We start from the raw sequence: 27,993 nt of genomic DNA, 5'->3' as shown, positions 1-27,993 counted from the left end.
TTGAACTTTGAACAGTGATAGACAACTTTGACAAGTTGACCAGAGGCAAACAGATCCTGGGTTATAATCAGTAGCAAAACAACCTTGATGCATTGTGCTATTGTTAGGAGACATACTAATGGCAAACAAATCTCTGGTTGGCGCAAACACACTAAGAGGCTATAACAAACAGACCTTGAAGTCTTGTGCAGATTCAAGCTTCTGATGCAGACTAAACATACTGCACAGTTGTAATGTGGGAGTGTTGTGTATAAAAAGGTGGACCCTGTGTCAGTGAGGGAGGGACATTTCCAGAAGCTATCGTGGGTGCACGGTTTCTGTGATGACAAGACCAGAGTATTTTCCTTCTCACTGACACTGCGGTCCCTCCAGTAGAGAAGTGATGCTACAATGCTTGGTAATGTATAGTATGGATACTTATTTCTCTATGTACTATAATTCATAATAATTGTATGATTCACATGAAATTAATTAACAAGACAGGGTAATATATCTGCCATTCCATTAACTTGGTGTTCTATCATTTAAATTAATCATTGTATAATAAAATTGTGTCATATCCAAGTAGTAGCCTTTTTTAAAGCCGTATCCGAACCATATTGCTGAACAGTTGGCAATACAGTGAGCCGCAAGGAAAAAATGTGACACTCAAATGAAGGCGGGCAACTAATTGTGTCCAATGAGGCAAAGGCGTGCACTCCACAACCTAGTGTTTCCGGCAGGTGGAACGCACGCCAAAATAACTTCTGGTTTCTTGAACCGCATAGAAGTAGAATATGCAACCAAGTTGGCTTGATGGTGCGCGGTCTGCAGTCTTGTATGTTCCGGCAAGTGGAACGCACGCCAACGCCACATCCGGCAAGTGGAACGCACGCCAACGCCACAAACGGCAAGTGGAACGCATGGCAACGCCACATCCGGCTTTGATGGCATCTTCCCTTTCAACTGCCAGGGTTTTTGTTGCAGCCGCTCCTGTGCCGTCCCTGCGGTGTACATCTATGTTATGGGGCCAAAAAGCGTTTATTTGTAAAAAAAAAAATGTTTCACTTGTTGAAATGTAATAAAATGTGTCTTCTGCTTTTTCCATGTTTTTTTCTTCTAACAAGAATTGTTGGAGCCAATTTTTCTTTAGAAACATTTTAATATTGGCTTTTTCTGGAGTTTTTCTTGTAATATAGGAAAGCCTAAGGCCAGAAATAATCCCCATAAATCACTGTACATGGAGACTTTGGGATCAGATCATTTCTGTCCGTTGTGATTGTGGAAACTAGAAATCTTTTCTGAAAGCCTCAAACTTCTGTGTGTGACTCAGAGCTGAGATCTAACGTGATAGAAGATTCCAGTGCGGGGAAGACGGGAAACCTTCATATAGACGGCCGGTGGGGATGGAGTCAGTGACCGACTCTGTCCATATCTGTTTCTAGAGCCGCAGTAGAAGATGAAGATGTCGTCCTCATCATGAAGGAGTTATTTCTCATGTCGCGTGTAATGAATATCTCCTGCAGTATTGCTAATGCCGATTCCAGTGTCGGTAATGAGACGAGAATTAGCGTTATGGAAGATGAGTCTATGAGGAACGTGTTCAGCTGCCGACTCCGAGGAGGAAACTGTTTGTTGTCTGTGGCCTAAATATATAGGTTTTATTAGTAGATGTCAGGGAAGAAAACTAAACCCTGTAAAATAATAAATCTCATATGTTTCCCTTATTATCTCCAGTAATTGTATTATTACACAGGATTCTTATGATGTTACATCGGATCATCTTCTCATTCAGGTCTCTACAATATCGGATCCTCTCAGTGAAGATCTTCTACAGAAGAGAATTTTCCTGATTTTCCCATCAAAGATGGATATGGACAGAGACAAGATGGCGGAGAGGATGTTACACCTCACCCTAGAGATCCTCTTCCGTCTCACTGGAGAGGTGAGAGATTCTGATGACGTCACATTACATCATTCTTATCTATGGGAATAACAGATGGACAGAACTGGAGAGGTGAGGACTCTGGGAATGTCTGTAGTGAGATATGTTAATGTGTCTCTCCATAACCAGGATTACACAGTGGTGAAGAAGACCTCTAGTGATCGCTGTCAGGACCCTGTGTCTGAGGGATGGGGAAGACCCCTGAGCCCAATCACGGGGCCTCCACCTCACTCCCTGATCCATGAGGACATCAATGACCAGAAGATCCTAGAACTCATCTACAAGATGATTGAGCTGCTGACTAGAGAGGTGACACTGCTGGGAATGCTGGGACATTATATAGTAACACTATGAAGGGATCGGGGGGATGACGGTATCATTGTATGTGTCAGGTTCCTATAAGGTGTCAGGATGTTGCTGTCTATTTCTCCATGGAGGAGTGGGAGTATTTAGAAGGACACAGAGATCTGTACAAGAACGTCATAATGGAGGTTCCCCAGCCCCTCACATCACCAGGTAATAGACAGGACTAAATACACACGGCCTATAATTATCTGTACGTAGAGAATGAATTCAGTCCCTGTATGTGTTTCCTCCAGATCTATCCAGTAAGAGGACAACACCAGAGAGATGTCCCCGTCCTCTTCTTCCACAGGACTGTAACCAAGAAGATCCCAGTGCTCCTCAGGATCATCAGGTAGATGGAGAGAAGGTGTCAGGAGATCTCCCCTATGATGTGTAGACGGCTGTGAAGGTCTTGTGCTCAGTCTTGTTTTATCCACAAGTATTATATGTTTTATACTTGTGTAATGAGAACGGTGGAGATGGCAGGATTAGAGCTGATCATAGATGGGACTTCTCCATCTGTCTTTGACCTTTATAATATTTGTTTCAGGGTGAAGATCTGACCCATATTAACACTACAGAGACATATGTGATGGGTGATGAGTGGTGTAAAGAGGAGATTCCCACATATGACTACCCAGGTGAGTAGTAACCACTGAATGCAGAGAAGTCACAGATTCCTCTGTCACCGGCTGTGGCTGCTTTATCGGTGGTGTAGTCCGGCCGTATTACCATGGTCACCATTTTGCCTCTAGACCACAACATTCTCCTCCACCAAAACTGTGCAAGTGACTTTGGGCATTGAAAGTCCTTTTCTATAGACCTTACAACCTGGAGGATCCACCTACCCCCTGGGATTAGTGTGAGGGTGATCCTTTAAAGCGAGATCTATATGATTGTACCTGACCCAATATAGGCTGAGTGCGCGCTTAAAGAGTCACACCGAACACAGAGTTAGGCTGGAATCACACTACCGTGTGTGATGCAAGAAACTCGCACGAATCTCTCGTAATCAACATCCAGCTCTGCTGCCAGTACTCAGGACCGGAGCTGCAGCTGCATAGAAATACATGGCTGTTGATGCGAGAGACTCGTGCGAGTTTCTCGCATCACACACAGTAGTGTGATCCCGGCCTTACATGTCTACTCTTTTCTCAGTAAAGGCTTGCACACAACTGAAGTTTATTCTCAAGACAAAGAGATAGTAATTAGCCATTCTCTCCTTCACATTAGAAGACGCTGACCGTTACCTGCCCAGATCTGTAACTATAAAGCCAAATGACAGCGTACGTAGAATGTGCTGACAAGATAGAAAATCACTTGGAGAAAAATCTTATGCTGGGCCTGTAAGAGAAAGCGGAGGGTAATGATGCTGTTGGCTTCCTAGATCCCTGAGATCTTATCGGATGAATCTTCTCTCCCTTCTGTGCTGGTGAATGTCTCATGGTCCCTACAAGACTAGGTCCAGTCTTTCTGGCCAAACTTCCCTTTTATGAGCGACAACAGTAAATGTGCAGTGAGGCCAAGTGTGAATTTCTGTCCAATAACAGCAGAGTTTCCCTTTATCCTGACTTTTCAATTTGTATTAAAACCAACTAACTTCCAGGAGGATTGTGATAATCTCCAGGACAAACATTCCACCTGTGCCCTGATAGATCTCTAAGCTGTGCGTGGCTGATGGCTGGAATATACAGTTATTCCCGCCTGCAGGAGATGTGTTGGCTCCAGCCCTGGTGTCATGGATTCACTCCACGTCATACATTACATTGTTTTTAAATTCAGATTACTGCACAATCTCTCCTGAAATGGGGAGCAATATTATTTTCTCTAATCTTCTGCTCAGGATCCATAGTAGCTCCAATGGTCCACCATAAATGAGGGCGACTCTGGTTTACTGTTGTTTAATCTGTATTTGTAGTTTTCAGTTAGAGATTCTCGTGCTCTGGGGTGCGGCTGTGGGCGGGGCTGTGGGCGGGCCTTTGTGTTGCGCTGATTACATATTCATCTGTATTGACTTATGACAGGTCGCTGATCCCTCACTGACCTGCCCCCCATTATTACATAATGCATATAATAGCATTGATGTTATTGTTGATAATGCCTATAATATTGTGGCTATTGTGAGGCTTAGAAAAAAAATTACATCCAGCAAAATGTTACCGGGGGCCCGTGTCCAGTAGCCTCTATCTCTTACTTATTTATAGATACTACTGCGCAGGCACCGCACATAAAGCCCCACCCACAGCCCCGCCCAAAGCCCCACCCCAGAGCACGAGAATCTCATTAACTGAAAACTACAAATACAGATTAAATAACAACCACAGGACGGATTTCATCACCAGGTATCATTGTAATCAGTATAACGGCGCCGACCTGACAGTGTCTGTAGGTTACTGTGCACAATCCTGCTGACAGGTTCCCTTTAACCCCTTTCTTCCATATGACGTATGACATATCTTGTCCATGTGCCCTGGGACTTAATTCCCAAGGGCAGCATAGTACGTCATAGCGATCAGTGGCGCTCCCAGGGCGGGGCGGTCGCCGCTGATTGCGGCCGGGTGACAGTTGATTATCACAGCAGACAGCCGGCACATTAACCCCTGGCACACTGTGATCAAACATGATCGCAGTGTACCGGGGGGCATATGGAAGAATCGCGCAGGGAGGGGGCTCCCTGCGTACTTCCCTAAGACCCTGAGAGCAGCGCTGCGGGGGCCTTCAGGGTCTTGCAGGGTGGCGGCTCCTCAGTGCCTGCTCAGAGCAGGTGCTGAGAAATCCTGCTGCAGTACACTGAAAAGTGTCACATCAGCGATCTGACACTTTATTATAGTGTTCCCCCCCGGGAAACTATAGTAAAGTGTAAAAAAAAAAAGTATAAAAATAATTTATAAAAAATTCCTAAATAAACAAAAAAATTCCCTACTTCTTTTTTTTTTGTAAATAAAAAAAAAACTACCCATATTTAGGATCGCCGCGTCCGTAACGACCCGTCTTATAAAACTATCCCACTAGTTAACCCTTTTACTGAATCCCTTCAATAACCCCTTTAGTGAACCCCTTCAAAACCAAAAACAAGGCAAACAATGCTTTATCATCATATCACCGAACAAAAAGTGCAATAAAGCGTGATCAAAAAGACGGATATAAATAAACAATACAGCGTCATCAGCGAAAAAGTAAAAAATCTATAGCTCGCAGAATAAAGCGATGCAAAAATTATTTTTTATGTAAAATTGTTTTTAATGTATAAGAGCACCAAAACATAAAAAATGATATAAATGAGGTATCGCTGTAATCGTACTGACCCGAAGAATAAAACCGCTTTATCAATTTTACCACATGCGGAACAACGCCCCCCCCAAAAGAAATTCATGAAATGATGGTTTTCGTTCATTCTGCGTCCCAAAAATTGGTTTAAAAAGTGATCAAAAAATGTCACATGCCCGAAAATGGTACCAATAAAAACGTCAACTCGTCCCGCAAAAAATAAGACCTCACATGACTCAGTGGGTCCAAATATGGAAAAATTATAACTCTCATACAAACATAAAAACCCGCCATAAATAGTAAATCAAACCCCCTTTATCACCCCCTTAGTTAGGGAAAAATAAAATTAAAAAAAATGTATTTATTTCCATTTTCCCATTAGGGTTTGGGATAGGGTTAGGGCTAGGGTTAGTATTAGGGTTAGGGTTATGGCTAGGGTTAGGGGTGTGTTGGGGTTAGGGTTGGTGTTAGAATTGGGGATTTTCCACTGTTTAGGCACATCAGGTGCTCTCCAAATGCAACATGGCGTCCGACTCCATTCCAGACAATTTTGCGTTGAAAAAGTCAAACGGCGCTCCTTTCCTTCTGAGCTCAGCCATGCGCCCAAACAGTGGTTTACCCCCACATATGGGGTATCAGCGTACGCAGGACAAATTGCACAATAACTTTTCAGGTCCTGTTACCCTTGGGAAAATAAAAATTGGGGGTAAAAAGATCATTTTTGTGGAAAAAATGTTTTTTTAATTTTACGGCTGTACAGTACGTTATAAACTTCTGTGAAGCCCTTGGGGGGGTTCAGAGTTCTCACCACACATCTAGATAAGTTCCTTTGGGGGTCTAGTTTCCAAAATGGGGTAATTTATGGGGGGGTTCCACTGTTTAGGCACATCAGGGACTCTCCAAACGTGATATGGCGTCTGATCTCAATTCCAGCCAATTTTTGCAGTGAAAAAGTCAAACGGCGCTCCTTCCATTCTGAGCTCTGCCATGCGCCGAAACAGTGGTCCCCCCCCCACATATGGGGTATCAGCATACTCAGGACAAACTGCACAATAACTTTTGCAGTCCAATTTCTCCTGTTACTCTTGGTAATATAAAAAAAATTGGACCTGAAGTATTTTTTTTGTGAAAAAAAGTTAAATGTTCATTTTTTTAAACATTCAAAAAATTCCTGTGTAGCACCTGAAGGGTTAATAAACTTCTTGAATGTGGTTTTGAGCACCTTGAGGGGTGCAGTTTTTAGAATGGTGTCACTTTTGGGTATTTTCTGTCATATAGACCCCTCAAAGTGACTTCAAATGTGATGTGGTCCTTAAAAAAAAAAAAGGTGTTGTAAAAATGAGAAATCACTGGTCAAATTTTAACCCTTATAACTTCCTAACAAAAAAAAATGTTCCAAAATTGTGCTGATGTAAAGTAAACATGTGTGAAATGTTACTTATTAAGTTTTTTGTGTGCCGTATCTCTGTGATTTAAGGGCATAAAAATTCAAAGTTGGAAAATTGTGAAATTTTCGCCAAATTTCCGTTTTTTTCACAAATAAACGCAAGTTATATGAATGAAATTTTACCACTAACATGAAGAACAATATGTCACGAGAAAACAGTGTCAGAATCACCGGGATCCATGGAAGCGTTTCAGAGTTATTACCTCATAAAGGGACAGTGGTCAGAATTGTACAAATTGGCCCGGAAGTTAACGTGCAAACCACCCTCGGGGGGTAAAGGGGTTAAAACGTCTCGGCTCTGCACTATTATACACAGTTTTCTATAAATGTGTAATATTTCTCCATGAAACTCATCTGACAGAAAAAAAAATATTGGCCCTTACGATAGTTTAGATTGTGACATCACCGACCCCATCCTCTAATCACCCCAGAGAGGTTTCACCACTAGCTGCTCATTTATTACTGATGGAGACTGTGGAGTTTGATCATTTCAGTAGATGTTATTGTCTATAGTCACAGTGTTTGATTACAGTAGTGCCCAAAATACTCTGATTTAACCTCTTCCTGCAGCCAGTTTTGTCTTCCTAATCAGGCCCCATTATTAATATCTGTGAAAAATGAGGATGAATGAACTCATGGAGATCAACATCCAACACTGCGGAGACACCATCGCATTTCTCAATGCAGTGATTCTAGAGCACTGCCCCCATCCCTTATGGGAAATATGCAAAAATATACAAAACACAAGCCGCGGAAACACCATCACATGTTTCTCAGCGCAAGCAATGACTAGATAGGTCTTTCCCCGGGAAGGAACAACCACGGTAAGGGCAGTCTCCAATGAAGGAAACCAACTATGCCAAAACATGGTATCCATCCACAGACAGCTGTTTCGGGGTATTGCCCCTCTTCAGTGTGGAGTAGGAAACTGGCTAGTTCAGTAGTTCCTAATCAGGCCCCATTATTAATATCTGACGTGTGTCACTTTATGTGGTGGTAAGTTTGGAATTCTTCTCAAAGGATAATAGAAAAAAAATGGATCTTACAAATTATTTTCCAGCTTCGCACTATACCCTACATACGGTTGTACACTACTGTCTGGGCACATGGCAGTGTTCAGAAGGGAAGGAGCGCCATTTAGCTATTTGAATGCAGATCTAGCTGGAATAGTTTGCAGACACAATGTATTGGGAGCACTGTTCATGGTCACCTGGCAGCTCAAATGATGTCCGCCATGATCATGCTTGGCTCTGTCTTCTCTACTTTCCATATCCCAAGGATTGCCTTGCTCATCGCCCTATAACACCCTCACATGGATCTGGACTTACACAGGGACCCCTAGGCTTGGACCATGGTGTTACCTGCTATTCTGTGGTGTTAGATGGCGAGAAGAATAGTCAGGTAGCTGGGTCAGAACCAGAATACAGAATCAGAAGACACAAGAGTAGTCAGTAAACGGGCCACGGTCACAGCAGGAAAAAAATAGACAAGCCACAAGCTGAGCACAGAGGACTGAACCAGAGGAGAACAGCGCTGTATCTGGCAGATTCCGGCCATGTGCTTTGCGCTTTAGTAGGGTGTGGTACTTTCCAATTGGCTGAAGTAGGGAGCAGATTACTCCAGCTGGACAGCAGGAACAGATCCCAGATGAGATTGGACACACCATATGCAGAAGCCCTAATATAACTAAATGACAGAAAACCAGAACAGTCGAAATCCCCATAAAGTGATTCCATTTTATAAATTAATTCACAGAGGGTTATAATCTATACACACGTGGTCAAAATTGTTGGTACCCCTCGTTTAATGACAGAAAACCCACAATGGTCACAGAAATAACTTGAATCTGACAGAGGCAATAATAATTAAAAAAAAATATATGAAAATGAACAAATGAAGGTCAGACATTGCTTTTCCGCTATGCTTCCACAGAAGGTTTTAAAAAATAAAACACATGAAATAGGCCTGTACAGAAATGATGGTACCCTTGAAAATGTGACGAAAGGGACATGTTAAATCGTGGTGTGTCCACTAATTATCATCACAGGTGTCTACAGTCTTTGAATCAATTAGTGGCCTGTATAGAGGCTACAGATACTCACTGTGCTGTTTGGTGACTTGGTGTATATCACACTGAACATGGACCAGAGAAAGCGAAGGAAAGAGTTGTCTCAGGAGATTAGAAAGAAAATTATAGGTAAAGGTTATAAGACCATCTCCAAGCAGCTTGATGTTCCTGTGACTACAGTTGCACATATTATTCAGAAATGTAAGATCCATGGGACTTGTGGAGAATTTATGGCAAATCAAACAGACGGATAATACGAATGGTAACAAGAGAGCCCAGAAAAACTTCTAAACAGATTAAAGGTGAACTTCAAGCTCAAGGAACATCAGTGTCAGATCGCACCATTCGTCGTATGAGCCAAAGTGGACTTCATGGGAGGCGACCAAGGAGGACACCATTGTTGAAAAAAAATTATAAAAAAGTCAGACTTTAATTTGCCAAACAACATGTTGACAAGCCACAAAGCTTCTGGGAGAATGTCCTGTGGACAGATGAGACAAAAAGGGAACTTTTTGGCAAGGCACATCAGCTCTATGTTCACAGATGGAAAAACGAAGCTTATCAAGAAAAGGACACTGTCCCTACTGTGAAACATGGAGGAGGCTCTGTTATGTTCTGGGGCTGCTTTGCTGCATCTGGCACAGGGTGTCTAGAATCTGTGCAGGGTACAATGAAATCTCAAGACTATCAAGGGATTCTAGAGAGAAATGTGCTGCCCAGTGTCAGAAAGCTTGGTCTCAGTTGCAGGTCATGGGTCTTACAACAAGATAATGACCCAAATACACAGCTAAAAACACCCAAGAATGTCTAAGAGGAAGACATTGGACTATTCTGAAGTGGCCTTCTATGAGCCCTGACCTAAATCCTTTTGTGTTTCTTTGGAAAGAGCTGAAACATGTCGTCTGGAAAAGGCAACCTTCAAACACGAGACAACTGGAGTAGTTTGCTCTTGAGAAGTGGGCCAAAATGAGGTGCAGAAGTCTCATTGACAGTTACCGAAATCGTTTGATTTCAGTGATTGCCTCAAAAGGTTGTTCAACAAAATATTAACCCTTTTACGCCAGAAGTCAGATTTTGCCTTCGTGATCGGGCCAATTTTTTTTTAACTCTGACCACTGTCTCTTTATGAGGTCATAACTCTAAAACGCTTCAACGAATCCTGGTGATTCTGTTTTCTTGTGACATATTGTACTTTATGATAGTGGTAACATTTATTTGATATGAATTTCATTTATTTGTTAAAAAATGGAAATTTGGCAAAAAAATTTAAAATTTTGCAATTTTTAAAATGTTAATTTTTATGCCCTTATCAAAGAGTCGTATTGCACAATATAGTTAATAAATAACATTTCCCACATGTCTACTTCACATCAGCACAATTTTGAAAAAAATTTTTTTAGTTAGGAAATTATAAGGGTTAAAAGTTGACCAGCAATTTCTCATTTTTACAACAAAATTTACAAAACCGTTTTTTTCCCGTCTCCCATGACGGCACACATGAGAGGGGATCCGCCCAGTCAGGACAGGAACCCTACTGAAGATAAAAGGGCGGTACCTCTCCCTCGCTTCAGTTGGGTTTCCTGTCCTGACAGGGACCCGTGTGCTGAAGACAGCGGTCACACGTACCTGCCCCTCTCCCGTTCCGGCGTCGAAGATCAGGCTGGTTTTTCTGAGCGCTGCGCGTCGGGAGGGGGAAGCGCCGTCGGCGGGTCCCCAGGGGGCTCAGCGTCCGAGCGGGCGCAGAAGCAGCACGGCTGGGGTCCTGGGGCTCTGCTGTGGCTGCCGCGCCGCCCTCTCCCCCTCTGCCAGGCCCAGAAGCGGCGCAGGAGCGTCAGGAGGCAGCCGCTTCCGGGTCGCCCCCCTCTGACGTCACGCGTAGGGCACGCTGGGAAGGGGCGTGCCCGCGTGACGTTGGGAGGCGGCGCCGACGATCCAAGATGGCGGCGCCCATAGAGAACAACGCCGGCTGGCGAAAGGAGATCCCGGCGGCATGACGGGGGGGAGGGGCTGTGGGGTAACCAGAGGAGGCGGAGAGTGCAGTGGCTCCCCCTTACATAAGGGGGATGACCACAGAAGACGCACTCATGCCCAAGGCTTCAGGATGGAAGTGGGGCAAGACGAGCAGCAGCAGCAGCGTAAGCAGCAGCGACAACAGCGTCAGCAGCAACAAGAGCTCTCGCCAGATGCCAGGCCGAGCCGCCAGCATACCAGGAGCAGTCGCTCGAGTGGTGGGAGCGGCAGTCGTAAACGCGACCGGCATGACTCTGAGGCGTCCAGGAGGAACATCACGAGTGCATCTGAGAAGCCTCCGAGATCGGTACCCCTGATTGACAGCGGTGGTGAGTGATCTTCGTGAATGTCACCCTTATAGTAACGGGGTTCCTTTTTCTCTGATTGATCAATAGGGGTCGAGGAAGGCCAGCAGCAAAACCAAAAATAGAGAATGCGCCCTATGTAAAAACCCGCTGGCAGATCAGTGGCAGAAAGACCTCTGCGCTGACTGTATAAACAAAACTATACAGGAGGAGACCCCTGATTTGGTGGCTAGCCTTAAAGAGTTAATACAACAGGAGGTGAAAGGCTCCCTAAAGGCAGCCCTTAAAAAGAAAGAGAAAAGAAACCGTAGAAGGAGCTCCGATTCAGAGGCCTCGCCAAGGCAGAAGGGGCGGGATAGACCCTTGTCCCCCTCCACCTCCTCTACCCAGTCCTCAAAATCCTCCTCGGACAGCGATATAGGCGGCCGTCCATGTTTTCCAGCGGAGGACGTGGAAAAGCTGGTCAAAGCAATTAGGGCTACAATGGGCCTTAAAGAGGAAAAAGCTCCCAAATCATTAGAGGATGTAATGTTTGGAGGACTGGAGGAAAAACAAAAACGTACCTTCCCTGTAAATGATAAAATAAAAGCACTAATTGACAGGGAATGGAAAAAACCGGAGAGGTCAGGGGGCTTACCTTCCACATCAAAGAGGAGGTACCCTTTTGAGCAGAAGGATTCAGAAACCTGGGAGAAAGTCCCTAAAATTGATGGGGCCATAGCCAGATCCTCAAAAAAGGTATCCCTACCATTAGAGGATTACGGCGTGTTGAAAGACCCGCTTGATAAAAAAGCAGACGGTTTCCTAAAACACATCTGGGAAGCTTCAGCAGGTGGATTGAAGCCAGCGATAGCTGGTACCTGTACCGCTCGTGCCCTTATGGTCTGGCTGCAACAAATAGAGGACCAGATCAAGGATAGAGTTCCTAAGGATGAAATTTTGTCTAATTTGACACTGGTGCACGGAGCAGCGGCTTTCCTAGCGGATTCCTCTGCAGACTCTGCAAGGTTGACAGCTAGAGCAGCAAGTCTGTCAAATGCGGCAAGACGAGCCCTGTGGCTTAAAGGGTGTCCCGGAGATTTACCATCGAAGCATAGGTTATGTTCCATTCCATGCGATGGCCAATTCCTCGTCGGGAAAAAACTAGAAGAGATTTTGGAACATGCGGGAGATAGGAAGAAGAGCTTTCCCCGATTTCCGGGAGAACCCAAAAAGCAGGCCTTTCGGAGGAGGAGATTTAACAGGGGTCGTCCCCCGGGAGATAGAAAAAGCTGGGACTTTAAAGAAAGAAGAGCATCAGGCTATATGTTTAAAGGGCCCTCCACTTCCTCCAAAAAATCTCCCCAATGACGTTGGGCCGGAGGTAGGGGGAAGGCTTTCTGTCTTCCATTCCGCCTGGGCAAATATCTCCCCCAGTACATGGGTCCTAAATATAATCAAGGACGGCTTAAAAATAAAATTCATCCGTCCGCCCAGGCATACCTTCATAATAACACCCAGAAGGAAAGCCCAAGAGTAACAACTGGCCCTGGAGACGGAAGTCTTGGGACTAGTGAAAAAACAAGTCCTACAGGAAGTCCCAGTGCAAGAACAAAGAAGGGGGTTCTACGCCCCCCTCTTCTTAATACAAAAACCAGACGGCTCTTGGAGAACCATTGTCAACCTGAGGAGACTCAATCAGTGGGTAGACAATTGGTCCTTCAAAATGGAGTCAATCAACACGGCCGCAAAGATTCTGTTCCAGCATTGCCTCATGGCAGTGATAGACTTAAAAGATGCCTACTATCATATCCCAATTCATCGGGAATATCAAAAATATTTGAGAGTAGCGCTCCATGTCCAGGGGCAGGTGAAACACTACCAATACACAGCCCTTCCGTTTGGCCTGTCTACAGCCCCCAGAGTATTCACCAAAGTGATGGCCGAAGTAATGTCTTTTCTGCGTTCCAGGGACATAGTGATCGTCCCATACCTAGACGACTTTCTGGTAATAGGGAGGTCGGATTCCCACTGCACACATCAAGTGAAGGAAGTGATAGGAATTCTAGTAGGACTAGGATGGATAGTAAACATCCCCAAATCAAGGATAACCCCAGCAAAAGAGCAATCCTTCCTAGGGTTGATATTGGACTCCGAGCAACAACGCTGCCTCCTACCAGAGAGCAAAGTGACCAAGATAAGAGGCCTAGCTCACACAGCAATACAAAGACCAAATATGACACTGAGGAACGCAATGTCCCTTTTAGGCTCACTGACATCATGCATGGGCGCAGTACCACGTAAGGCAACTACAGTGGGAAGTTTTGTCAGCACAGAAACAATTAAAAGGGCATTTAGAAGGCAAACTATGTCTCTCAGTGGCTGTAAGAGATTCCCTGTTCTGGTGGACTGTAGAAAAGAATCTAACAGCCGGTGTCCCGTGGCAAAAACCAGTCGAGGACATCATTACAACAGACGCGAGTGCCACAGGATGGGGAGCACACCTGAGATCCCACTCAATACAGGGGACCTGGTCCTCGCTAGAAAGGGATCACGGTTCAAATGTAAAAGAACTATGGGCAGTGGAAAAAGCCGTGAAACATTTCCTTCCCTTTCTTCGGGGCCGCCACACCCGGGTCATGACGGACAATCAAGCAGTAGTAGCCTACATCAATCACCAGGGGGGAACGAGATCTCGGGGCCTCATGAAAATATCAGATCTACTCTTCCAGCTAGCAGAACAACATCTGTTATCCATCACAGCACTGCACATAAAGGGGGCAGAAAATATACAGGCAGACTTCCTGAGTCGCAGGCACCTAAAACAAGGGGAATGGACCCTAAACCCCCAAGTCTTCCAACAAATAGTTCAGGCCTGGGGCAAACCAGAAATAGACCTGTTCGCTACCGCACAGAACCGGAAGGTCAGGAAGTTTTGCTCACTAAACCCAAGGGAAAACCCCTTCGCAGTAGATGCCCTACAAATACCCTGGAAGTTCATCCTGGCCTATGCATTTCCACCGATAACAATGATCCCAGTAGTGGTCAGGAAAATCAGGGAGGATCGAGCGAGAATAATTCTTATAGCTCCATTTGGGCCGAGAAGGCCTTGGTTCTCCCTTCTGAGGCTCATGTCATTGACAGATCCATGGATACTACCGGAGATTCCAGACCTGCTTTCCCAGGGACCAGTGGTCCACTCTCAGGTGAAGGGCTTCCATCTAGCAGCCTGGAATTTGAGAGGGCGCTACTGAGTCGCCAGGGATTCTCTCCAGGGTTAGTCTCCACCCTGTTGAAAAGTAGGAAACCTATAACATCCCAAATCTACGGTAGAACGTGGAAAAAGTTCCTAGACTTCCTGGGGGAACCCTTGGGGGATGTAGCGCCAGTGGGACCTATCCTAGAGTTCTTACAGTCGGGGCTACAACTGGGGTTAGCCACAAATACACTCAAAGTTCAAGTCTCAGCTTTGGGGGCCCTATATAACTGCAACTTAGCAGCCAATAGGTGGGTGTCCCGATTCATAAAGTCCTGTGGCAGGTCAAGGCCGGTCATTATCCCAAAGATACCACCCTGGGACCTCAACCTAGTCTTAGAGGCCTTAACCAAAGACCCCTTTGAACCACTACTAGAGCTGTCACCAAAGCTACTTACACTTAAAACTGTCTTACTGGTAGCCTTAACATCAGCCCGAAGAGTCAGCGACCTTCAAGCTCTGTCTATATGTTCTCCATATACACAGATATTGGAGGACCGAGTGGTTCTAAGACCAGACCCGGCCTATCTCCCCAAGGTAGGCCAAAAGTTTCACAGGACTCAGGAGATCTCCTTGCCATCGTTCTGTAACAATCCTAGAAACCCTGGGGAGCAAAAGTTCCATACATTAGATGTAAGAAGAGCCATATTACAATATATGTCAGTAACTAGTCAGTGGAGGAAAGATCAGTCCCTTTTTGTAGCCTTTCAGGGTAGTAGAAAAGGGCACGGGGTAGCTAAGAGTACCATTGCCAGATGGATCAGGGAGGCCATTATGTTATCCTACTCCGCAAGTGGCGCTCCGGTTCCAGAAGGCATCAAGGCTCACTCCACCAGAGCCGTGGCTACCTCCTGGGCAGAGAAGGCTGAGGTATCAATTGAACAAATTTGTAAAGCCGCTACTTGGTCCTCACCTTCGACCTTTTTTAAGCACTACCGACTTGATCTATCTTCCTTTACTGACCTAACCTTTGGTAGAAGGGTGCTGCAAGCGGTGGTCCCTCCCTAAGGTGTCTTATTCTACAAAAGTCTCTCATGTGTGCCGTCATGGGAGACGGGAAAACACCAAGGTTACTTACCGGTAGCCGTTTTTTCCGGAGCCCATGACGGCGCCTGTATATTCCCCCCCTTTTCACTCCTTTGGTGTGCACTATAGTTTGGGTGTTTTTTTAGTTAGATATAATGTGGTGATAGTTTTACCATGTGTACTAACCCGGGGGGCCTCTCATGCTCTGTAAACCAACTGAAGCGAGGGAGAGATACCGCCCTTTTATCTTCAGTAGGGTTCCTGTCCTGACTGGGCGGATCCCCTCTCATGTGTGCCGTCATGGGCTCTGGAAAAACCGGCTACCGGTAAGTAACCTTGGTGTTTTTTTTAGGGACCACCTCACATTTAAAGTGAGTTTGGGGGGTCAGTACGACAGAAAATAACCAAAAGAGATTCCATTCTAAATACTGCACCCATCAAGATGCTCAAAACCACATTCAAGAAGTTTATTAACCCTTCAGGTGCTTCACAGGAATGAATGGAATATGGAAGGAAAAATAAACATTTACTTTTTTCACAAAAATTTTCCTTTACACCTATTTTTTTTACTTTTGCAAGGGTAACAGGAGAAAATGGACTATAGATTTTGTTTTGCAATTTCTCCTGAGCATGCCGATACCCCATATGTGGGGGAAATCTACTGTTCGGGCACACGACAGGGCTCCCAAGGGAAGGCGCGCCATTTGACTTTATTTAGGTCACTGATGTGCCTAAACAGTGGAAACCACCAACAGGTGACACCATTTTGGAAACTAGACCCCCTAGGGAACTTATCCAGATGTGTATTGAGCACCTTGAACCCCCAAGTGCCTCACAGAAGTTTATAATGTAGAGCCATGGAAATAAATAACATTTTTCCCAAATTTTTTTAGCTCCATATTTTGCATTTTCATAAGGGTAACGGGAGAAATTGCTCCATACAATGTGTTGTGCAATTTCTCCTGAGCACGCCGATACCCCATATGTGGGAGAATACTACTGTTTGGGCGCATGGCAGAGCTCGGAAGGGAAGGAGCGCCATATTGGAGAGCAGATTTTGCTGGAATTGTTTGTGGGTGACATCATTGTCAGAGCCCCTGAGGTCCCAGAAAAGCATAAGCCCCCAAAAGTGTCTGCATTTTACCAAATACTTCCCTGAATGAATTCTTCTAGTTGTGCAGTGAGCATACTGACACCACAGCTGTTCCATAGAAAATTATACCATTGGGCAGTGAAGAGAAAATAATTACATTTTTACCACTAAACCAGAGGGGTGTCATTTCCAAAATGGGGTCACTTCAGGGGGGATTCTGCTGTTATGACACTTTGGAGAGCCGATAAGTGCCAGAGTAACAAAATCCCCCTTGACGTGACCCTTTTTTGGAAATGACACCCCTCTGGGAATTCATCTACGGATATAGTGACCATTTTCTCTACATGAATGATTTCCAGAAACACGTAGTGGAAGTTTTAGAGCAAAAATTGCAAAAGTATCATTGTAGTGCCCAATATATTGTGCCCTGCTTGTGTCTCTGGAGACCTCCCCCCACCTACCCCCGGAAATTGTTAAGTCAGCTCTACTCAAATGTGTCTGTCACTAAATAAACCAAATGCTTGAATGTCAAAACAGTTCAAAAACGTGGTTCTGTGTGGAAGATTGTAAAGCCGTCATGGAGGCATAAGGCTGGCAATGATGGGCATTGTGGGTAATAATAGCGGTATCATGCCTCATTTCTCTCGTGGAACATACACGACATCAAGGAAAGTATCTGCATTTCCAGCTTTTTTGTATAACACAAAAGAATTATATGTGGCCACCTGAAACCAATAAATGACTAACTTTTTATACCAGATATATGATTTTCTTGATACCTGGTATGGCTGTAGAACCTGATCTGCAAGGTCCACACCCCCATATATTTTTTGTAGTCAGTGACAGACACAGGTTTTGGAGTTGTGGATCCCTGTTGCTCTGCAGTGGCCCTTGTGGCATCTGTGTGGATCGAGCGCAGGATAAAATATGTTTTTTATCCTTATAATAATAATCTTTATTTTTATATAGAGCTAACATATTCCGCAGCGCTTTACAGTTTGCACACATTTTCATCACTGTCCCCGATGGGGCTCACAATCTATATATTCCCTAGTCAGTATGTCTTTGGAGTGTGGGAGGAAACCGGAGTGCCCGGAGGAAACCCACGCAAACACGGGGAGAACATACAAACTCCTTGCAGATGTTGTCCTTGGTGGGATCCTTATACTTAAGGACAAGCAGCTCTCTATTGTGTAAAGCCCCTGACTGCCCCTTTCGGAACTTTTTGCTGACCAATGATTGTGGAAACCCCTGACAGTTTTTGTGAATGGTCCCACAAGCCCCTATGTTATGTACAACCACACTTTTAAATAGGGGTATGCTGGTGTAGTAGTTGTCAACATACAGATTGTAGCCTTTTTGTAAAAATGGAGTTATCAGCTCCCAAACGATTTTTCCAGATGTCCCCAGATAAGTAGGGCATCCTGGTGGGTTTAGTTGGCTGTCTTCCCCCTCATAAATGTGAAAAGCTGATGTGTATCCGGTTGAACTCTCAAACATTTTATAGAGCGTTATTCCTAATCTTGCCCTCTTAAAAGGAATAAATGGCTTGAGGTGCAGTCTTCCTTTGAATTTTACAAGGGACTCATCAATGGAAATGTTTTCTGTTGGGGTGTAAAGCTTTAAGAACTTTTCTGTCAAGTCTTTGATGATGGGTCTGATTTTGAATAGTCTGTCGTGTTCTGGGGCATCTCTGGGCAGGCATTGACTATTGTCGTTAAAATGCCAAAATCTTATGAGCATCTCATTACAGGTGCTAGGAAGAACGGCAGAAATAGGGGTGGCTTGAACAGGGCGGTTGGACCAATAGGACCTAATGCTCATTTTTTTAACAAGCCCCATAGCGAATGTAAGTCCTAAAAATGTTTTCCATTCTAGGACATTAGTTGGTTCCATACTGTAAATTTGACCTAACATAATAGGATCGTGGATTCTGGCTGATGAATTGGGACGCATATTATTATTACTATTTATTTATATAGCACCATTGATTCCATGTTGCTGTACATGAGAAGGGGTTACATACAAATTACAGATATCACTTACAGTAAACAAACTAACAATGACAGGGTGATACAGAGGGCAGAGGACCCTGCCCTTTCAGGCTTACATACTACAAGATGGTGGGGAAGGAGACAGTAGGTTGGTGGGTTGCAGCAGTTCCGGGGTTGGTTGAGGCGATATCTCCGGTAGTGTTGAGGAGGTAGCAGGGTCATTGCAGGCTGTAAGCTTTCTTGTAGAGGTGAGTTTTCAGGTTCCATCTGAAGGATCTGAATGTGGTTGATAGTCGGACATGTTGGGGCAAAGAATTCCAGAGGATGGGGATATTCGGCGAAGTCTTGGAGGCAGTTGGGTGAGGAGTGATATAAATATCTGTCAATAAACAAATTAAAAAAGTAATTGGTCCAAAATTTTCCACCTCCACATTTATACCAGGAATGGCATTAAAATTAGAGATGAATGGAGTAGCCAAATCTGAAGCCTCCCATCTGGGAAATGCTACATCAAGAGGCAAAGCCCCTTGGACATTGGTGTGCACCAATTCAGGAGCACTAGGGACAGCGCTAGTACTGGGCATTGTTCCCTGAGTTGGAGACATTTCTCCAGAAGTGCTATTTGTCCTTCTTGTTGTACTGGTCCTTGTGTGTGAGGATGGACCAGAATCACTGCTCATTTATAAGCTATCACTGTCGCTGCTTCTAAAGCCCTCGAAATCCACATTGCCATCTGACACTGCACTTTTTTTTTAAATCAGATGATTTTTATTTAAAAGTTGTCAGCATGAAACTTTGACAATACATTTAACTTTACCATATAATATAAACCATGTTCAACCTGACAGGCGATATAACTGTACTTACATCCTAAATCCCCTACCTTCCCCCCATCCACCCTAACCCCATCCCTTTAAATCATTGCACTTATCACACACCATGTCACATTTTGAATCTTTTTTCGAGACAGCCACTTAAGATCCCTGTTTAAAGTACCAACACAGAGGGTCAAGGGCGCGTAGGTAGACGCATTCTTTCTCTCATAAGAGCCTCTGAAGCCAGGCCTGGGCGCTCCATCCAGCCACGCCACACATTCTCAAACTGCATGTGTTGACCTCTTTTCGCATATATGTTCTGTTTCATCAAAATAATGAAGTTAACCTTATTAATCAGTTCCTGTCTAACTGGCGGTTTGTCATCTAACTAGTGGGCCGCAGTGAGCTTTCTGGCAGCATATAGGAATCTGGCTATGGTCAGCTTCCCCCACTCATCAACTGCAATATCCTCCATGCATCCCAGTACACACGTCAGCGGGTTCCTTATAAGATCCACTCCCATTGCCTCCTGAGTCAAATTAAGTGTTTGTACCCAAAAGTTCTGTAGGGCAGGGCAGGACCACATCATATGTAGGAGATCTGCCCCATCCTCAGAGCAACGCGGGCAGCAAGAATCTCCCCTCTGGCCTGCCCTCTTCATCCAGACCGGGGTCCTGTAAACCCTATGTATTAGGTAGAGTTGTGAGACTCTCCTGGCTTCGCTCATAGAGACCTTGGGGATGAATTGTAATACGCTCTCCCACTGAGAATCCGAGATTGGTCCCACATCCTCCTCCCATTTTTCTCTGGACTTAGCCGGGTGCCTTACTAGGAATGAATCCAAAAAAACCCTATATACGAGGGAGATGAAACCCCTAGTGCCCCTCAGTGACCCTATAAGATTCACCATCACATCTGATTGAACCACTATTCTTTATGTTTTTCTCTGTCGATCGACTGCATGCTGCAGATATTGAAAGAAGAGAGATTGACTAACAGGGAACTCCCTCCTGATCTCTTCAAAAGTCTTAAGCATGCCGTCAACCAACAGCTGTGACACAAGCCATATCCCGACCCTTCTCCATTGAGCAAATCCCCTCAAACATATTAACTCCCCCAGTCTCGGATCAAACCAAACCGACGAAAAGCGCGTGAACTCCGTAATGCCCCTCCATTGTCTAACTCTTTGCCAAATCTTGTCCACCACAGCGATCGTCGGGAGCCTTTTAGGGTTCACCCAGAACCTACCAGCCTCTAGACTGGCCAGCAGTGGACCTCTGCCCACTATAAACTCAAGGACCTTCCTGGCCAATGTAGATTGAGTTGGCTCCCCCCACCCCACCATATGCTGACATTGGGATGACACATAATAAACCCACGGGTTTGGGATTGCCAGGCCCCCCTCCTCTTTTGACCTCTGTAGATGTTCAAGTTTAATGCGTGCCCTACTACCCTTCCAGATCAAGTCCTGGAAAAGAGAATCAATCCGGTAGAATTTACTTTGCGCCAACCAAACAGGCGTATTATGAAGTATATATAGGAGCTGGGGCATGAGGATCATTTTTAATAAATTTGCTCTACCTGCCACAGACAGGAATAGTTTCTTCCATGCTCCAATTTTTTGTTGAAACTTATTGATAAGAGAGGTAAGATTAAGCCGTTCATATTCCTCCAATTTAGCCGATACCACAATGCCCAAATATTTAAACTACCTAACCACCCTAAAAGGGGTCCCAGGGTCTAGCGCCAGGGGAGCAGCCAAGTCCATGGGAAGCAACACGGATTTATCCCAGTTGATAGTCAGTCCAGAAATAGAGCCCAATTTACCAATAACTGCCATAGCCGAACTCAGGGAGTCACTCGGATCAGCCAGAAACAGCAGCACATCATCCGCATATAAAGCAACTTTCTCTACGTGGCAGCCATATTGGAATTCCCGGATATCCGTAGTACCCCGATTCTTTGCCGCTAACGGCTCTACCGCAATCGCAAACAGCAGGGGGAACAGGGGACACCCCTGCCTCGTTCCCCTATATAGGGAGAAACTCTCAGACAGCAAACCATTAACCCGTATTTTAGCACTAGGGGATGTATATAGCAAACGCACCCAACTCACAAACTGATCACCAAATCCCATGGTTCTCATTACCGCCCACAAATACCTCCACTCCACACTGTTGAACGCCTTAGCGGCATCTAGGGAAACTATTACCCTCTGTCCCATATTATCCGCCCTCGCCTGCATGTTTAAGTATAATCGCCGGAGATTTATAGCTGTGGATTTATTGGGCATAAACCCTGACTGGTCTTGGTGAATTAGGGATTTGATGACCTTGTTAAGTCGGTTCGCCAGCATTTTGGCCAATAACTTAATGTCAGTGGTCAACAAAGAGATCGGACGATATGAAGCTGGGTCCATCAAATCTTTTCCCTGCTTTGGTAGGACAACAATTATCGCCTCTCGCATGGAACGGGGCAGCTCGCCCCCCCGCCAAACCCGTAGAGTAAACCTCCAACTTGGGAAGCAGCACCTCCTTGTATTTTTTGTAGACTTCCCCTGGGAAACCGTCCCCCCCTCGGGGCCCTGTCACTAGGTACAGAGGCCAGAGCTGCCTCAAGTTCCTCCATATCAAAGGGCTCCTCAAGAAGCCTCTGCTCCACTAGTGAGAGCCGTGGAAGCTGCACCCCCACTAAAAAGTTATCAATTTCCTCCTCCGACAGCTGCACGTGTGACTGGTACAGATTGGAGTAAAATGCCATCATCACCTCCAGTATGGCCCTACTGCCTGTATGCTCACATCCGTCTTTCCCCTTTAATTTAGCAATATACGCCGATTCCCTTTGGGCCGCCACCACCCTGGACAGAAGGTGACCCGCTCTCTCTCCCTCCTCGAAAAACTTCATTGTGCAGAACAGCCTTTTCCTCTCGGCAGTTTTCATAGTCATATTGCAAACCTCTCTCTGCGCTGATCTCAAACGGTCCCGGGCCTCAGGGGTTTGCTCCTCAATTAGTGCCGCCTCTGCTCCCTCTAATGACCTAATCAATTCCAGGTCTCTCCTGCCCGACTCGGTCTTAACTAGCGATATGTCTTTAATGCACAGCCCTCTAAAGAAGGCCTTCATGGTTTCCCATACCATTAATACCGAGGCCGAGCCCATATTAATTTTAAAGAACTCCGTCAGGTCAGCCCCCACATGGCCGTCCAGATCAATCAGCTGGAGCCAGAACGGATGTAGCCTCCACAGGGGTCTCCTGGAAAATTCGGAGCCCTGCCCCTGAAGCACCACACACATAGGCGAGTGATCCGACAGAGTTCTAGCCAAATAAGTTACCTCACCCTCTAGACTTAACATCGGACCATTCCCCAGAGCCAGATCAATCCTGGACAGCGAGGCAGAGGCAGATGAAAAGCAGGAGTACTTATAGGTTCCGGGGTGATGGATTCTCCATATGTCTATTAGTGCAGTCTCCTTCAGAACCGCCCCAAAGGGGGTGCATTTACCTCCCAGTCTCCGCGCCTCCCGACCACCCCTGTCCCAATGGGCATCTGGAACATTGTTGAAGTCGCCAATTATCAGAAAGGGAATCCCCGGGAAATCACCCACTACCTCCATGACCTTGTGCAGCAATTTCCCACAATACGGCGGAGGGATATATATCGAGATCAGTAACATCAGTATACCAGACAATTTACATAGCAAGCATACGAACCGTCCCAGCGGATCTATAATCACTTTACACTGTTCAAAAGGCATACCTGTGTGAACAAGAACACTGACCCCCCATGAGTATGAGGAATATGTTGCATGTTACCCTGCCTGCAGCCACCCTTTTTTGAGAAGATGCGTTCTACTCTCTATTAAGTGGGTTTCTTGCAAGCATATGACTGCAGGTTTGGCATCGAGCAAGAACGTAAACATTGCCTGTCTTTTTACTCCGAATGCCAACCCCCTAACGTTCCAACTTATTATCTTTATTTTATCCGCCATTACCCTGCAGCCCCAAATACCGTGCCATCCATTTCCACAATTGTGAATTAGTAAGGCTGTCTCCACTCAAACCTGTGTGACATAGACAATAATTTAACATTCCCCCCTCCCTCCCCACCCCCACCATACCCAAACTTCACCCAACTCAAGCTTTCCATCTCCTCCAGGTGTCACGGAGGAGAGGGCGTACTTTATCCGATTCAGAGTATCCACTTGACCGAAGCAAGCCTGCTTTACTCCCCAACCTCTGGGAGTAGCATATGACTAGTGATTGCAGCCAAACAATTCTCAACAGTTAACCATAAAACATTCACATTAACTTTCTGTTAAATACCTTAAACATGTCTAGAACATGTGAACTAGAAAAATAGAAAGAGGTAGTAAAATTTCTCCCTCCCCCTCCAAAGCACAGCAAGATTATTTCCCAAAATGAGAGGGAGGGTCCTCCTCCTGAGAAAAAGGTATACAGGAAGAAAGAGCGGATATATGTAGGATCCCGTCCCGATTAAAGGACAAGTCCCGTCCTGATTAAAGGACAAGTCAACTCAGTCAGCCAGCGGAGTCCTTAGAATTCTCCTTGCGGAGACGCGTCTCATTGATGTCCAGCCAGTTGAGGGCCTCCTTTGCATCCGGGAAGAAATGGACAGTGTCCTCATCTACCACTCTTAGTTTAACCGGATATAGCATTGCGTACGGCACACCCAGAGCTCTCAACCTCTTCTTAATGTCAACGAATTTGGTCCTTTGCTTTTGAACCTCCATAGAGAAGTCCGGGTAAATGGAAATCCTGGCGCTGTTGATTTTCAGGTCCAGATGATTCTTGGAAAAGCGAAGAATAGCATCCCTGTCCCGATAATGCAGAACCTTGACAAGCACCTGTCTTGGGGGACGACCAGGGGGGAGGGGAAATGCGGGAACGCGGTGAGCTTTTTCCACAGCGTATAAACGGGACAGGTTATTCTGGCCAATAGTGTTAAACAGCCACTGTTCAAAGAACTCGGTGGGCGCAGAGCCTTCAGTTTTTTCCGGCACCCCAATGATCCGCACATTGTTGCGTCTTGACCTGTTCTCTAGGTCATCAGTCTTTGCCTGCACAGCTGATATTGCAGTGGCCATACGCTGATGCTGCTTGTCAGATTTTGCGATAGTATCTTCCACAGTGCTAATACGTTTCTCAGCTTCCCCCATACTCTCCTTAGTGACATGTATAGAGTGTTGTAACTTAGACATACTGGCCTGCAGGACCCCCAGCTGTGTTGCCACATCAGTAATAGTAGTGTGAGAGTGCAGTGCCAGCCTGAACAAGTCTTTTAATGTGGGCTCCTCTGGGATCACCATCCCCCCCATTTGCCGCTTACATTTCTCCAGCTCACCTCCACTCTCCCACCTCATGGTTCCTTGCTCTTCCTCCCGGCTCCCGCAGTCACTGTCCTTACCCTCCTCCACACCAGATTCCTCTGGCTCCTCCGCAGGCTGACCTCCACCTGCATGTGCCGGACTCTGCGTGTCTTCCTCCAGCCTGGCGAACCTCCGCAGCTTAGATGCGGCATCTGACTTCTTGGGGATTCCCCCATCCTCCGGGCCCGCCATCATTATGTTCTCCCCACCGGCGCCATCTTATGCTTTCTTCTCCGACTCCCCAGCCGGTCTTCTGCCTCCTTTCTTCTCTGCCATTTGTTTGTGCACTCCTGATTTACAGAGCCTGCGGTCAGGGTCAGCACCCTCTCCAAGAAATGTGAATTTGACAGCTAAATAGTGGCTGCAATCTATCAAACTGTCCTATATCGAGCGGGAGCTCCTTCAGCACGCGTCCACTCACATCTCCCTCAGGCCACGCCCCCCCTGACACTGCACTTTCTTCACTGTCAGAACATAAAAGTGCATAAGCCTCCTCGGCACTATAATACTGACGGGCCATTTTATTCGTTTTTATTTTTTTTTACGGAAGCAAAAAACTCTGACGTGATGAAATTATTGGGGAGATAATTGAGAAAAGTGAAATTCTTTAGAATAAACCCTAACCCTAACTTTAGCCGAACAGTAACCCTGACTATAGCCCCAACACGAACCCTAACTATAGCATTAACTGTAATCTGCCTTATCTGTTTTTCCATTGACTGAAGATGGACCTGAGTGGGGACTTGTTTTTTGTGAGATGAGAATTGGTATTATTTTCGCCTACATAATATTGATTGGTTTCTTTTTATTTGATATTTGGGAGGCAGAATGAACAAATAGTTGAACACCACACACTACTGGCTCATCCAACAAGGTTTTCTATTAGACTGTGAACAGTCATTGTCTTGGTAAATAATTAAAGTTTTTTACATAGCTTGCCATTTTTATGGACAGTTTAAGTAGAAATGTTCAAAAATATAAAACTCAAGGATATTTTATTAAAAAAATTGTTTTTTATCGTAGCAGATGACTGTACCAGGAGATCAGAGGGACAGCTGACATCTTCAATTTTTAAATCTGATGATCTTAAGATCCTACAAGATACAACTGAAGTAATTGCTGTTACTCCAGATATACCATCATCCATTCACAGCAAAGATCTGTCATCTGATCTTGTGAAACAGGTCCCATCTTCTGATTCATTACTGTCTACCAAGGGAAATCAAAGTCACAAAAGAGGCAATAAAAAACAAACTGCTCCGAAAGCAAAGAAGCCATTCTCATGTTCAGAATGTGGGAAATATTTTACATGGAAATCACATTGTGTTACACACCAGAGAACGCACACAGGGGAGAAGCCTTTTTCCTGTTCAGAATGTGGGAAATGTTTTAACCAGAAAGGGAATCTTGTTCAACACCAAAAAACTCATGCAGGGGAGAAGCCTTTTTCATGTTCAGAATGTGGGATATGTTTTAACCTGAAAGGGAATCTTGTTCAACACCAAAGAACTCACACAGGAGAGAAGCCATATTCATGTTCAGAATGTGGGAAATGCTTTGCACATAAATCACTGCTTGTTTCTCACCATAGAACACACACAGGGGAAAAGCCTTTTTCATGTTCAGAATGCGGGAAATGTTTTCAATGGAAAGCGCGTCTTAATCGCCATCAACAAACCCACACAGGGGAGAAGCCTTTTTCCTGTTCAGAATGTGGGAAATGTTTTAACAAGAAATTAGATTTGGTTAATCACCATAGAACTCACACAGGAGTGAAACCTTTTTCATGTTCAGAATGTGGGAAATATTTTGCGCACAAATCAAATTTTGTTACTCACCAGAGAACGCACACAGGGGAGAAGCCTTTTTCCTGTTCAGAATGTGGAAAATGTTTTAACCAGAAAGGGAATCTTGTTCAACACCAAAAAACTCATGCAGGGGAGAAGCCTTTTTCATGTTCAGAATGTGGGATATGTTTTAACCTGAAAGGGAATCTTGTTAAGCACCAAAGAACTCACACAGGAGAGAAGCCATATTCATGTTCAGAATGTGGGAAATGTTTTAAATGGAAAGCGCGTCTTAATCGCCATCAAAGAACTCACACAGGAGAGAAGCCATATTCATGTTCAGAATGTGGGAAATGTTTTAAATGGAAAGCGCGTCTTAATCGCCATCAAAGAACTCACACAGGGGAGAAGCCTTTTTCCTGTTCAGAATGTGGGAAATATTTTAACAAGAAATTAGATTTGGTTAATCACCATAGAACTCACACAGGAGTGAAACCTTTTTCATGTTCAGAATGTGGGAAATATTTTGCGCACAAATCAAATTTTGTTACTCACCAGAGAACCCACACAGGGGAGAAGCCTTTTTCTTGTCCAGAATGTGGGAAATGTTTTAGTGACAAATCATATTTTGTTAAGCATCAGAGCAGTCACACAGGGGAGAAACCTTTTTCATTTTCTTAATGTAGGAAATATTTTACTTGGAAATCAACTGTTAATAAACATCAGAGATGTCACATAGGGGAGAAGCCTTTTTTATGTTCATAGTCTTGGAATAGTTTTAACCAAAATTGAATCTTCTTAAATGGGTTGTCTCTTGTCATTCCTCATGTTTGCTGACAAAAGGATAAAACTAAACTTTATTAATTTCAAATGTAAAATTATACAAATAATTCACCCCCTGAAGGTTAGTCAGAAGGTGACTGAGGCTATGTGCACATGGTGCGAATTCTGCTGCAGATCCGCAGCGGATTTTGCCCTGCGGATTCGCCGCAGAACTGCATGTGATGTACAGTAGCATTTAAGGCTACAGTCATATGTTAAAGTTTGGGCACCCCTATTAATGTTAACCTTTTTTCTTTATAACAGTTTTGGTTTTTGCAACAGCTATTTCAGTTTCATATATCTAATAACTGATGGACTCAGTTATATTTCTGGATTCAAATGAGGTTTATTGTACTAACAGAAAATGTGCAATCTGCATTTTAACAAAATTTGACCGGTGCAAAAGTATGGGCACCTCAACATAAAAGTGACATTAATATTTCGTAGATCCTCCTTTTGCAAAAATA

General features: G+C 44.8%; 1 protein-coding gene across 1 annotated transcript in view; it reads left to right on the top strand.

Annotated features, from left to right (window-relative positions):
• LOC141077557 (uncharacterized) overlaps positions 1–27,438 on the top strand; it is a 28,625-nt gene extending 1,187 nt beyond the window's left edge. The window contains exons 2-7 of the mRNA XM_073564559.1: positions 1,775–1,924; positions 2,054–2,233; positions 2,317–2,440; positions 2,524–2,621; positions 2,820–2,910; positions 25,941–27,438. Coding sequence (XP_073420660.1) covers positions 1,847–1,924; positions 2,054–2,233; positions 2,317–2,440; positions 2,524–2,621; positions 2,820–2,910; positions 25,941–27,385 — 2,016 coding nt within the window. The 5' untranslated portion in view covers positions 1,775–1,846 and the 3' untranslated portion in view covers positions 27,386–27,438. The remainder of the gene's footprint in view (positions 1–1,774; positions 1,925–2,053; positions 2,234–2,316; positions 2,441–2,523; positions 2,622–2,819; positions 2,911–25,940) is intronic.
• The last annotated feature ends 555 nt before the right edge of the window (positions 27,439–27,993 follow it).

This window comes from Dendrobates tinctorius, unplaced genomic scaffold (genome assembly GCF_039654945.1).
Source record: "Dendrobates tinctorius isolate UK_male_01 unplaced genomic scaffold, ASM3965494v1 ptg000456l, whole genome shotgun sequence".
Taxonomy (NCBI): Eukaryota; Metazoa; Chordata; class Amphibia; order Anura; family Dendrobatidae; genus Dendrobates; species Dendrobates tinctorius.
The sequence above is the reverse complement of the archived record's forward strand: the minus strand, read 5'-3'. Positions and strand labels throughout refer to the sequence as shown.